Source organism: Panthera pardus, unplaced genomic scaffold (genome assembly GCF_024362965.1).
Source record: "Panthera pardus isolate Hobbes unplaced genomic scaffold, ASM2436296v1 HiC_scaffold_27, whole genome shotgun sequence".
NCBI classification, from domain to species: Eukaryota; Metazoa; Chordata; class Mammalia; order Carnivora; family Felidae; genus Panthera; species Panthera pardus.
Window position 1 is genome coordinate 122,432,714 of NW_026526843.1, and position 13,994 is coordinate 122,446,707.

Genomic DNA, 13,994 nt, shown 5'->3' on the forward strand with positions numbered 1-13,994 from the left:
CGCTCAGGTGGTTGTGGGCAGATGCTGTTTCTTGCAGCCTGTTGGCACGAGGGCCTCAGGTCCTTGCTGCCCATTGGCTGGAGGCCGCCATCACTCCCTCGTCCTGGAGGGGCATCTGTCCAGTTGTGCAATCTCACTTCCTTCAAGTCCAGCAGGAGGAGGAGTCTGCTAGCCACACAGAGGTCATGGGGTTTTGCAACCTCATCACAGACGTCACGTGCCTTTGTTTTCCACATTCTGTTCGTTACAAGCCAGTCTGGAGGTCCGGTCCCACCCAAGGGGACGGGATTATCCAAGATGGGAATCAGTAGCAGGAGGGCGTCACTGGGGTCACCTCTTTGCTTCAAACCCTGTCGCTATCCTTACAATCATCTACGCAAAGCTGTAATAACAGTGCTGTGATGACTGCCCCCAACGATTACTGGCCGCTACTGACGAGTCCCTTATGGATTCACAGCACTCAGCATATAATTTTATCTTCTTGAGGGCACGTACAAGGTAGTGTTATGTTCATCTCCATTTAACACAAAGTGCTGACAAAGAGGCTGAATTCGCAGCCCAGGTTTGGCCGCCACCCGGCAGGGGGCCAGGATCGAAACCTCACCTCACCTGCAGAAGCCACCTGCAGAAGGCCACCCTTGAGGGTGCTGTGCTTGTGGCCGGCCAGAGCCCTACAGGGTGATTCTGAGGCTCCTTCCCCTGTGAAACTAGCCCAACCCGAGGCCGTCATGATGTCTTTTACCAGTTTTCACCCCATAGGTATGTTGAATTGGAACGGATTTGGTTGAATGGTCAGTGAATTGCTTTTAGTTCTAAAAGTATGGACGCATGAAAGTCTTCCTAAACAACCAGTGGTGTTTGTCTCATGCTTTATCATTTTGGAGACCTTTTATTTCTCTTTCTTTTTCGTCTCCTCAGGGGAAAGCAAGGCAATGTTCTCCCCAGCCCCAGCTTCACTGGGGCATGATTGACAAAATTGTATATATCTGAAGTGGAAGGGTGATGATTTCATATACGTATGTGTTGTGAAACGATGATCACGATTAAGTTAATTAACACACTGCCCACCTCACATATTCACCATTTTCTGGTGTGTGGTGACAACGTTTACAATCTACCATCTACGCCCGTTGCAAGCAAGGACACTGTTATTAACTGTGCTCACCATGCTGTCCGTTAGGTCCCCACAGCGTGTTCGTCGTGTAATAGAAAGCATGTAGCCTTGCACCAACATCACCCCATGTGTGTGCCCCTAGTCAGCATTCTCTTCTGCCTCTGAGAGTTAAGATTCCACCTATGAGTGAGCTCAGTCCGTGTTTGTCTTTCTCTGTCTGGTGTGATATCTCCTGGTGCATCCCTGTGGTAGCAGATGGAACTGTTTTCTTCTTTTTATGACTGAGTAATAGTCCATTGACTCTGTGTGTGTGTGTGTGTGTGTGTGTGTGTGTGTGTGAGAGACTGAGCAATAGTCCATTGATTGTGTGTGACTAATAGTCCATTGACTGTGTGTGTGTTTGTGTGTATGTGACTAATAGTCCATTGACTCTTTGTGTGTGTGCATGTGTGTGTGACTAATAGTCCATTGACTCTCTGTGTGTGTGTATGTCTGTGACTGAGTAATAGCCCATTGACTCTCTGTGTGTGTGTGTGTGTGTGTGTGTGACTAACAGTCCATTGACTGTGTGTGTGTGTGTGACTAATAGTCCATTGACTGTGTGTGTGTGTGTGTGTGTGTTTGTGCGTGTGACTGAGTAATGGTCCATTGACTCTGTGTGTGTGTATGTGTGTATGTGACTGAGTAATAGTCTATTGACTGTGTGTGTGTGTGTGACTGAGTAATACTCCATTGACTGTATGTGTGTGTGTGTGTGTGAGACTAATAGTCCATTGACTGTGTGTGTGTGCGTGTGAGTAATAGTCCGTTGACTCTGTGTGTGTGTATATGTGTGTGTGACTAATAGCCCGTTGTGTGTGTGTGTGTGTGACTAATAGTCCATTGACTGTGTGTGTGTGTGTGACTAATAGTCCATTGACTCTGTGTGTGTGCGTGTGTGAGACTAATAGTCCATTGTGTGTGTGTGTGTGTGACTAATAGCCCATTGACTGTGTGTGTGTGTGTGACTGAGTAGTCCATTGACTGTGCACGTGTGTGTATGTGTGCACGTGCGTGCGTGCCGCATCTTCTCTGTCCCTCTGTTGACAGATGTTTGGGTAGGTCCCGTGTCTTGGCCGTTGTGAATAACGTGATGAACTCAGGAACGCATGTACCTCTGAGATCCCGATTGCAGGGCAGCCCTTTATTTCCACCACGTCGGCTGAGTCCCCGTCGTGGACACAGGATGTCAGGGAACAGTGGATGAGACTGAGGCACGGGCAGCTCATGTTTCACGCCCAAGACCTCGTTGCTGGTGGCCTGAGCGGGGACAAGACCCCTGACCCACAGTCCTTCACTCATCCCCCCCTACTTCCTAACAAGCAGGCAGTAAAAGCCACCAAAGAGAGAATTGAGGGCAGCGTAAGGGGTGGGAGAGTGGCTGCTGTATGAGCCATGGCTCCCTGCTTGCTTGTCTCTAGAGGAAGAGGGTAGTGGAGAACAGAGTTGGCTTTTATGAGAAGGGAAGGTGCTTGAGAGGGAGAGAGACGTAAGACGGGAGAGCAGAAGTGTGTCAGGAGGGAGAGGAAGGTGGTGTTCCTCCAGGTCAGTGGTGGGGGCCAGTCGTGGCCACGGAGCATTATCTGTAAGCACTGCTGATACACAGGTAGGTGCAGAGGAGAGGTCTGTGGTCACTCAGATGGGCGGCGGCTTCCGAATCCTTCTGTAGACACCGAGCTGCTTAGCTAGGAGAGCACACGTCGTGCGTGCAGATGATTTGACAGATGCTGGGAGGGGTGCCAGGTGGGCATACGTCGGCCGCTCTCCACTGGGGCCTCTGTTGCTGCTGGAAGAGAGGGGGCAAGGCAGCGAGGCTGGGGTGCAGTTGAGCTTCGTCCAGTGACCCATGAGCCCCACAGCAAGGGTGCCAGTGACGTCAGGGCTGGGAAACCCTGTTCACAATAATCATCATTTATTTACCCAATAAATAATTAATCCTGATGAAATACAGTTAAAATAATAATGATAACGAGCACGTGCTCCTGTGTTCTTCATGTAGGTGAGCTCATGAAGGCGTAGGCAGAGGGCTTACAGTGCACACGTGCACACACAAAAGTGCGCTTCCAGATATGAAGTTGTGTGTATTTAGTGTCCAGGTTAAGGGAAGCACGAAAACACCCAGTAGTTAGAAGCACACAAGCACGGTGTTGTGGTTCTCTTGCCTTCTCTGGTGGGAAGGCGCCACGTTGCTTTGTTGTGGGGACGGGAGGTTAGGGGGCATGCTCGTTTATCCGTCACTGGTGTTAGTTTTGCATTTCCAAGGGGTTGCATCCACTTAGGGACCCCTGACGTGCGAGCCCAGGGCATTTCGTAGGCACTACTAATGGGTGTCTTCAGTAATCTTGAGAAGCTTCACTGTGTGTCGGTGCTCATAGCGACAGACGGATGCTCCTTTTCACATCCTTCTACTACCCATCGAACCTTCCACCCACGTACCATGCAGTGTAGTCTCCTTCTTAACCTGTGTTTCGGTGGAGTTTGGAGTGGGGCATTTTTAATTCAACAGAAAAAACGTCGGTGCTATGTGTCGCGCGGTTTTCTTGGATGCTCGCTCACCCAGCCGCTGCCCTCCTAGTGCCCACAGCACAGTGAGGAAAGAGGACGTCCAGTTTCATAGCCACCCAAGTTGTTGTGCGGTGTTGCTGAGTCACAAATGCTGTGTAACGTCGGGGAGTACGTTCAGAGAGGAGAGGTTAAGAAGGACATGAATGTTGACCGTGGTCAGGGACTGGGGTGTATCTCCTGCACACCTCCCTGCCACCCACCAGGCCTGTCGAACAACATGCCCAGGACAGCACCTGCCAGTGCTCTGGCTCTCACTTGATGGGACACAGGGTCGGGGCTGCAAAAGCAGTAGATGATGGGAACCAGAGGAGCGACGGAGGCAGACAACAAAATGAACTGGGAAGCCCCGTCCTCCGGTAGAGGAGAGAATCTGATTCCCAGGGCCAGGCTTCTGGTTCCAGCTGGGAGGTTGAACGGACACAGGGACCCTGGTCTAGGAGGCGGGGAGACAGTGATGGGAGACGGCGAAGTGTGACCTATTACCCAGCATCTCGAGCTGCCCCAGGCTATAAACCTTGTGCTCCTTGAGTTTTGAAACGTTGACCCAACCTTCCCTTTAAAAACAAACAAAAAAGAAGCGAATTTTAGAAAGGAGAGGACGTTGACAGTTGGGTCTTAGTGAAGTACTCGTCTATCCACAGCTCACACAGAGAACTTTTAGCTAATTACAGAGCTCACATGCCAAAAAAAGATGGCGGGTGGTTGTGTTTTCCTTCTTCCAAGCAGAGCCTATGTGTTGGGGAAGAGTAGTAGAATAGAGATGACAGGTCATGGGGTGCCTGGGTGCCTCATTTGGTTGAGCATCCGACTCTTGGTTTCCATTGAGGTCACGATCCCTTAGTTTGTAGGTTCGAGCCCCATGTCGGGCTCTGAGCTGATCCTGCAGAGCCTGCTTGGGATTCTCTCTCTGCCCCTCTCCCCATCACGCTCTCTCTGTCTCGCACAAAACAAATAAACTTAAATAAAAAAAGAAAAAGAAATGAGAGGTCATTACTATCCTTGGAGACAGAAATGTTTGTTTTGGAAGCAAACACCCTGGAAAGAGGACAAAGTGCTTTGCTCACCGGAGTCTGTGTTCTTGCAGCACAAATGGTCTGGGGCGACAGGTTGGGAGAAGGTCCCAGAAAAGGAGGTGGTCCATTGCACGCTGGCGTCCCTCACTTCTGTCTTTGTCGTTGCCCTTTGCAGGAGGATGAGGATTCGCCTGGTCCTGCTGTCATTCCTGAGTGTGGCCCAGAGCCATGCAGCCACAAGGCCCAACCTGGTCCTCCTGCTGGCTGACGACCTTGGCATCGGAGATCTTGGGTGCTATGGAAACAAGACCCTCAGGTGCGATGACGTGCTTGTCGTGCGAAAGCCTGGCCCTGCTCGTAGGCAGTGGTCCCCAGTGATGTGAACACAGTCACAGAGCATGCAGACCACCCCTTCAGGGCACACTCGTTGATGTGTGACTTCTCGTGGGTGCAGGCAGATACTGGCGTCGGGAAGGCGGGCGGGACTTGATGTGTTCAAACACGGGTAGTGAGTTGCATCAACCCAGAGAGACCACTGGAAAGGTACTCCTAATGACTGTCTGACCCAATGATACTGTCCTGCTTCCACACGTCCTCCGTCTCTTCTTCCCATTGGCTCACCTCTTTATTTTATTTTCTCTGTCTGGTACCTGGCTTTGTGCCAGTGGGTGGCCCCCCCTGCCCCCATCCCTCCTTGTTTTGCCTCCACAGTTACCACCCTGGCCGGGACAGGTGGCCCAGAGGCATGTGTCAGGTTGGATGACTCCAGAACCTTCCAAGGATCAGGGGTCATGGTGATGCTAGAAGGACACTGGGGACCAGAATCAGGGACAGATGAGGGCGTTTCGTTTCTCAGCCCCCTGCGTAACACTAGGTTCATGTAAGATGTATTCTAAGGGCCCTTTGGTTTAAAAAAGGAAGTTGGTCCTTGAGTAATAGAATATTGGCATCAAGACGGCATTCTCTCTTTATAACGATGAGGAAACAATGACATAAACTGGTCCTGAGCTTCCTCTTACTTAGCAATGATCAGTTCAAACCGAATCACACAAGGTGGGGAAAGAGATCGTGTGCTTTTATAGAATCTTCTCATGAGATCTATCAATAGTGACTCTGTGAAGCTTGGGGATGGACGCACTGGTAAGTGCCACGGGACACTGATTTACTTTCTTGCCATCACTCTGCCTCGTCATCGTCTCTTCTACATGACAACGCAGCAGGAAGGGGTGTTTCGTTGTGATGTGTCACATCAAACAGAAGTTGGCTATACGTTTTTCTTTTCAGGAGAAACCATTGTGCAAGGCTTAACCAGATGTGTCTCAGTTCCACACTGAACCTTTGCATCAGATGCCGCTTGTTCTGTTCTGTTTTGTTTTTAATGTTTAGGTATTCTTGAGACAGAGAAACCCAAGCAGGCTGCGCACTGTCAGCACAGAGCCCGATGTGGGGCTCGAACCAAGAAACAATAAGTTGATGACCTGACCCAAAATCAGGAGTGGGATGCTTAACTGACTGAGTTAAGTGACTGAGACACCCAGGTGCCCCTCTGTCATTCAAATTTTTTTTTACTTATTTATTTTTTAATAATTTTGTTTAAGTTTATTTATTTTTGAGATTGAAGAGAGAATCCCAAGCAGGGTCTGCGCTGTCTGCCCAGAGTGCAACACAGAGCTCAGACTCACAAACCGTGAGATCATGACCTGAGCCAAAACCAACAGTCGGAAGCTTAGCTGACTGAGCCACCCAGGCATCCCGATGCTGCTTGTTGTTTTAAACTGTGAGCTTACCTGTGATATTTGTTAGAGTTTTAAACACATGGGCAAGGATGAGATTTCAATTAACCACATAAGTTTTCCACCCACCGTTCGCCTCATTTTGTAAAAAATGGCGTAGATCTTACTTTTTGACACTTGCCGTACATCTCTTTTTAGTAATTTACTTTTTCTTATTCATGTCTATTCATTTTAAAAATTTTATTTATTATTTTTAATATTCTGTGTATTCCTCAGTAGACATATGGCTCAGTTGGTGAAGCATCTGACTCTTGATTTCAGCTCAGGTCGTGATCTCACGGTTCATAAGATCAGGCCCCACATCAGGCCCTGTGCACTGACCACATAGAGCCTGCCTGGGATTCTCTCTCTCTCCCTCTCTTTCTGCCCCTCCCCCCTCAAAATAAATAAACATTAAAACAATATACGTATTCCTGAAGTTCACTGAGAGAACAGACAACCGTTCCTATTCAGCTGTCTTAATTAAAAAAAATTACAATCAAGCTTTAAGGTTTTGTTTCTACCAAATCTCAAAAGGAAGAAAAAAAGTGTCAGTCTAGGGATGGGGAGGTTTAAGTCAGATACACAGGTTCAGTCCTTCTAAATCTTCTAAATCTCTGACTGAAGGCAGAAAAGCACAGGGAAGAAGTTGACTGTCAAATGCACACACGAAATTCATGGGCGGGGGAGCACGTTGATGATAGCACTGCGAGGAGACGACTGTACCCTTGACGCTGTGCACCACCGAGGGCTACTCTGTGTGGGCACCGGGCTGTGGGCCATGATGAGCAAGATGTGTGTTACCCCACGGTGCAGGCGCGGAGCGCAGTGAACCGAGCTGTCCGTTTATGGTGAGCAAGTTGCTGTGATAGGATCTGTGTCCCACACACACATCAAGACCCCCCAGGGACAAGCTTGGTCATAGGAAGCTCAGGAGAATCCCGTCTGTGCCAGGACCTGCAGGACAGAAAGTGGGCTGGCAGAGAGGGCGCAGCCTCATTCCCAGCAGACGATGAGGGGTGAGAGCTCAGCGTGGTCCCAGAACAGAATGCCTAGCATGTGCACAACAACTGTGATGGGATCGGCCAGTCTGTTCCCAGAGCAGAAGCACTGGGATGGTTTGTCTTGCATCATGCATCCTCCTAGGTATTTCCATGGATGACGGAGAGGTGACGCACTGTGAAAAGCCACAGTGGAGCTGCATGTGTCAAGGTCATCGTGAATGACACGAGTCTTCTGTTCTAGGACTCCCAATATTGACCGGTTGGCTGAAGGGGGCGTGAAGCTCACACAGCACCTGGCGGCATCACCCCTGTGCACCCCGAGTAGGGCAGCCTTCATGACAGGCCGCTACCCCATCCGATCAGGTAACCTGTGGGCTGCATGGCCATGGCTGCTGTCCTCCTAAGGGCATCCCCAGACTCCTGTTTCAGTGCTCATCTCTCCTGCTTCAGGAATGGCATCTGAGTTCCTCGTGGGTGTGTATCTCTTCTCGGCCTCATCTGGAGGACTTCCCACCAGCGAGATTACGTTTGCCAAGCTGCTCAAGGGTCAAGGCTATTCAACAGCTCTCATAGGTATGGGCAGCTGTGGAGTGAGAGTCGAGGGCCTGGGACAGGACATGGTGACTGCCTTCTTACGGATGACATCACGCATACAGTTTGCACAACTTCAGATAGGGAACAAATGATCTCCATTTCAATTAAAATGCAATACACCTATCTGAGCTATTTGAATGTAAGGATACGGTCAGTGTGTGTGTGTGGATGGATGGATGGATGGATAGATAGATAGATAGATAGATAGATAATGATAGATGGATGGACTGATGAATGTATGGATAAATGGAAAGGTGGATGACATAGGTGACAGAGGTAAGGATGGATAGATCAACAGATGAAGTAGATGATGGATGGGTGGATGAATGGATGAATTGTGGATGAGTGGATGAATGATGGAGGGATGAATGAGTGATGGATATAGGGATGGATGATGGATGATAGATATATGGATAATGGGTAGATGATGGATGGATGGATGATGGATGGATGGATGAATGATGGATAGATGGGTGGATAATGGATGGATAATGGGTGGATGGATAGATGATGAATGGATGGATATTGGGTTGATGGATGGATGCATGATGGATGGATGGTGGAGGGATGGATGGGTGCATAAAAGATGGTTGGATGGATGTTGAATGGATGGGTAATTGGATGGACGGATGAATGATGGATGGATGAATGGATGATGAGTAGATGGATGATGGTTAAAGATGGATGATAAATTAATGAATGGATGGGTGGATGGATAGGTGATGGATGGACAGATGAGATACAGAGATGGAACAGATGATAGATTGATAAATAATTATAAATAGCCATACAGCATACGAAACTATGTATACACACTATGCTGTTGAGTATTTTAATTTTATATATTAGTGCTAAAATTATGTTAGACTTTGTCTCACTTGACATTGATTTTATTCAGTTGATAGGAGTGATACATTCGTCCTTTTTTAGTTAATACGCTTAAGTCTATGTGGGTCATCAGATGAATCCTAAAATATTTCATAGAAGCAAAATGACCATTGTCTTTCCTCCTACCTCTTGTCATTAAACCATCATGTTTTTCTTTTGTGAGACACTCAACCAATTTAGTGGTATAATTAACATTTTATAAGAAATGTTCCTAGATGTTTAAAATAATTGCTAAGTTATGAGTGTGATTTGCTCATGCTTGAGGTGCAGCTTTTTGAGAAAGGATTCATTTTCACTTTTAATATTCAAGGGACAAAACCAAATTGGTCCTACAACTTTAATTTTAAGGAACTGTCTTTAAAGACACTGTGTTTTTCTGTGTATTTTTGTCACCTGCCTGTTAAATATGTTAGGTATTTTTCTTTTGTTTTCTTTTGTTATTTTCGACACTAAATTAGTTCTTGTTTTCTGATAGAGTGAGTAGTGAATACCTTGTTGTTTGTGGAGGAGGAAGTGAAAAACCAGGGGGTTCTACAGAATAGTAGGCGTTTGGCTAATAAACGTGCAGAGCGATCCCGCTTTTCACCAGGTGGGAATCAGACGCTAACGTTCAAGTTAGGGTGTTCATTGGGTCTAAACCTATCATCCGCTTCCTTCTCAGGGAAGTGGCACCTTGGGACGAACTGTCACAACAAAAGCGACTTTTGTCACCACCCATTGAGCCATGGCTTTGATTATTTCCATGGGATCCCTGTGACCAACCTAAGGGACTGCAAGCCCGGAGAAGGCAGTGTGTTCACCAGGGGTATCAGGCTGCTGGTGTTCATCCCTCTTCAGATCATAGCGGTCACTCTCCTCACCATGGTGGTGCTCAAGTACCTGGGGCTGGTCCGAGTGCCCCCTCTGGTCTTCTTCGGCCTTCTCTGCCTGGCCGCCATGATACTGGGCCTTCTGGTGTGCTTCCTGCATTACTTCCGGCCCCTGAACTGCTTCCTGATGAGGAACCACGAGATCACCCAGCAGCCTCTATCCTACGACAACCTCATGCAGAGGCTGGTGGCGGATGCGGCCCAGTTCATTCGACGGTAGGTATCACCTTTTATCCTGATGCTGCTGCCCGTGAAGCGTAGTGTTTGGTTATTTCCGTACAGGTTGGAAAAATGGTGTGGTCTTGCCAGCCACGTTTCCCCTTCCATGCAGAGCAGATTTGTCCAGCTAGGCTCTCGGGAGGAAGGATGCAGAGAACGGACTGACACGTGATAGGAAGCGTAATGGCGTGGGCTCTCGCTGGAACAGCTCTGCCGATATCACTCACATCTTGTGCTCCTGGTACCATGCCAGAAAGGTCTCCCACATGACCAAAGGGGCTTTAAGTATCACCACGGTCATTACTCTTCAAGTGAGCATTGTAAGCACGGTCATTACTCTTCAAGCAAGCATTGTAAGTGTAGATGTCCTTGCGACACAAAGGACACAGGGAGATCCCCCATGAAAGTTTCCGAGCAAAACCACTGTGTGAGGAGAAAGGGGGAAGCTGACGATCTCGTTTAGTCCGTGAGGACCCCTTTCATGCATAGTGTTGAGGGTTGCAGTCACCAACCAGAGAAGGGTTGGTGGCATTCCTGAGTAGGAACTGTATCAGGAACACCTACTGTCAAAAACAGAACCGTTCTGTTCCATTTGTCACCTTAGAGAAAAGTGGATGTTTCTTTTTTTCTTTTCAAAGTTTATTTATTTTGAGAGAGTGGGACAGAGAGGGGGAAGGGCAGAAACAGAGGGAGGGAGAGAGAATCGCAAGCGGGCTCCAGTCCATGAGTGCAGAGCCAGATGCAGAGCTTGAACTCATGAACTATGAGGTCATGACCTGAGCTGAAATCATAAGTCAGGTGCCACCCAGGTGCCCTGAGAAAAGTGGAAATTTCATCTTAAAATCACACATTGGGTCTGGGCAGTCACTGGCCGCGTGCATGCTGGGAGCGTGAGTTGTTCCAGCAACAAAGGCTGCGGAGACTGGGTTTCAGCACAATGGCAGGAGGGAGGACATAATGCGGGTCTGGACGGAAGATTTTAAGCTGGCAGTCATGCTCTTAAGTGTCTGTCGTAATCACTTGCATATAGAGGTGCCATTGGGTTATCGGTGCCTACGTAGGTTTGTTGGCCCGCACAGCCAGAATAATGGCTGCTCAGACTGTTACAAGAACTGAGGCTGCTGTTAAAACTGAAGGTTGCCCATCTTTTCTCTTGAGGTTGCTACTGAGCCGTGCTGAGGAACATCTCCTTTTAACAAGCTCCCTGAGAGAGTCTAAAACACATGTCTCCTAGGACACTCGGAAACATACTAGAGTGTCGATGGGGACTTTAGGGACAAAAGCTGCAATTATTGTTTTGCCCCCAGACTTTTCTAGAAGGGTATACTGACTTGTGATCTAATGCAAAAGTTTTAGAACTTTATAAGGTATACATGTTATGTTGTCATCCAGTAAGATATACATAGATTGTTAATTGAAACAAGTCTCTTGAAACGATTCTTTTTTTTTTTTAGCAGCATGATCACTTCTGATACTTTGCATCTTACTTTTTTTTTTTTTTAGTTTTTTTTAACATTTATTCATTTTTGACAGACAGAGAGCAAGAGCGAGGGAGGGGCAGAGAGAGAAGGAGACACAGAATCCAAACCAGGTCTAGGCTCAGAGCTGACAGTACAGACCCCAAGGCGGGGCTTGAACTGACAAACAGTGACATCATGACCTGAGCTGAAGTCAGATGCTTAACCGACTGAACCAGCCAGGCGCTCCACTTTGCATCTTATTCTGTTGTGTGTGTGTGTGTGTGTGTGTGTGTGTGTGTGTGTGTGTTTTGGTAATGTTTTATTTCTTTTTGAGAGAGAAAGTACGAGTGGGGGAGGGGCGCAGAGAGAGAGGGACAGAGGATACAAAGTAGGCTCTGCACTGACGGCGGTGAGTCCCCATGTGGGTCTCGAACTCAGGAACTGTGAGATCATGACCTCAGCCAAAGTCAAAGACTCAACCAACTGACCACCTAGGTGCCCCTGTAGTGTGTTATTTTTTTTTATTTTTTTTTTAACGTTTATTCACTTTTGAGAGAGAGGGGGACAGAGTGTGAGCGGGGGAGGGGCAGAGAGAGGGGGAGACACAGAATCCAAAGCAGGTTCCAGGCTCCAAGCTGTCAGCACAGAGCCCGACACGGGGCTCGAACTCACGGACCACGAGATCATGACCTGAGGCGAAGTTGGACGCTTAACCGACTGAGCCACCCAGGTGTCCCTGTTGTGTATTATTTTTTAAGAACTGGCTGTGACACTAAATTAGCATCATAAGTCAACAGTGGGCCACAGTTCGCGTGGTTGAAAAAGCTCTTACCACGTGGGTTAACCTCGCTGTGTTTTCTAAGCAAGGGAGCAGCCATCCCGGACTCAGACGGCGCTCCCTGGGATTGCAGACCTGTCCACTCATGCCAGAACACAGCAGTCTGCTGTCTGCCAAATTTGCTCGAACAGCTGAACACTCGCCCATCCGTCTGCATCCACCAGCAATCTCTCAGAAACAGAAGACATTAATAATACGGTGGCCCCTGCAGAATCACAGGGGTCAGGGATCAGACTCGGCTTCTAGATGAATCACTTCTTTTCCACAGGTGGTATTTTGACAGCAGTGGAGGAGTCTATAGAGAGTATGAATATTCATATGATTACAAGGCATTTTAATGGGTCCCTCCGCATGTGGCTTTGGGAGGGAACCAAGAGCAATTTGATCCTAAGGGTATTGAAGCCTGTGTCGTTCATGTGGATGAGATGCAGGCATCTGCAATTTTCTGGCAGAACTAGAGATTTAAGATGTTCGAGCAACACCGCGGTTGAAAGTTGGGGTTACTGAGTTATTACAGAAGGGTTTATTCTTCGAAATAGATGGTTCCAGAGGAAATGCCTGTTGCTCACGTTGGTGTAGCACGGGCAGTCAGTATTAGTGAAAATACTGCATTTGTTTCCCAAAAAGCTTTTGCCATGACGTTGCCTGAACACACAAAGATTGAAAACATCTAGGTAAACCCATCCTTGGGTACAGTTGTCCTCAGACTGTGTCACATGTGATACCTGATTCCCTGCGGGTGATGGCCACACATCTTGAAAGATCTGCGTTAATGTGTCACCAAAGAATCATAGCAACATTTGTACAAAAAAAAAAAAAAAAAGATTGTCTTAAGGAGGTGAAGACCTCATTTATATGTGTTGTGTCATTGGCCAGCATATCCTGAATAATTTAAGAAGGTCTTACCACCTTTGTGTGAGAAATGGATTCAGACTCGGCAGGAGCAGGACAATGACCAAAGCAATGGCAATGTTTCTGAAATTTATTCAAATGCGTTTCAGTTCAGAATTTCCCAGTGGAAACTGGCACCTTCTCGTGATATGTTAGCATAAAAGACAATGTGGGGGGTATGCAGTTCACGTTCAATTCGTATGTCAATAATAGTGATAAAAATGGTTTAAACTGATATTTCTAAAATTATTTATTTATTTATTTATTTATTTATTTATTTATTTTTACATTTTTATTCATTTTTGTTTTTTGCAAGACAGAGCTAGAGCAGGGGAGGGGCAGAGAGAGAGAGGGAGACACAGAATCCAAAGCAGGCTCTTGGCTCTGAGCTGTCAGCACAGAGCCTGATGCAGGGCTCGAACTCACTGACTGTGAGATCACCGACTAAGCCACCCAGGCGCCCCTTTTATTTCTAAAATTTATATTCGTTCTCTAAGCCTTTTCGCTGGAATGATTTTATACTGAAGATACGGACTTGAGATGTGGAGCTGCGGATGACAGGGGCGTGAGGTCTTCTGAAGCAAATTTGCTACAGACAGGTCACCAGTGCTTACTTCTAACATTGAGGAGACTGGTGGTTGGGAATGCTGAAACCACAACATGGTCCGTGGGGCCTCATCCTAATTTACTCCCAGGGATAAAATTTGTCTTGGGGAGATGTTTTTGTT

General features: G+C 47.5%; 1 protein-coding gene across 3 annotated transcripts in view; it reads left to right on the top strand.

The window, feature by feature from the left end:
* The window catches only part of STS (steroid sulfatase), a 155,639-nt gene that overhangs the window by 68,713 nt on the left and 72,932 nt on the right, over nucleotides 1-13,994 (top strand). For all 3 annotated transcript variants that reach the window (XM_019417774.2, XM_019417775.2, XM_019417776.2), the window contains exons 3-6: nucleotides 4,907-5,047; nucleotides 7,749-7,870; nucleotides 7,958-8,080; nucleotides 9,651-10,074. In XM_019417774.2, coding sequence (XP_019273319.2) covers nucleotides 4,911-5,047; nucleotides 7,749-7,870; nucleotides 7,958-8,080; nucleotides 9,651-10,074 — 806 coding nt within the window. In that variant the 5' untranslated portion in view covers nucleotides 4,907-4,910. The remainder of the gene's footprint in view (nucleotides 1-4,906; nucleotides 5,048-7,748; nucleotides 7,871-7,957; nucleotides 8,081-9,650; nucleotides 10,075-13,994) is intronic.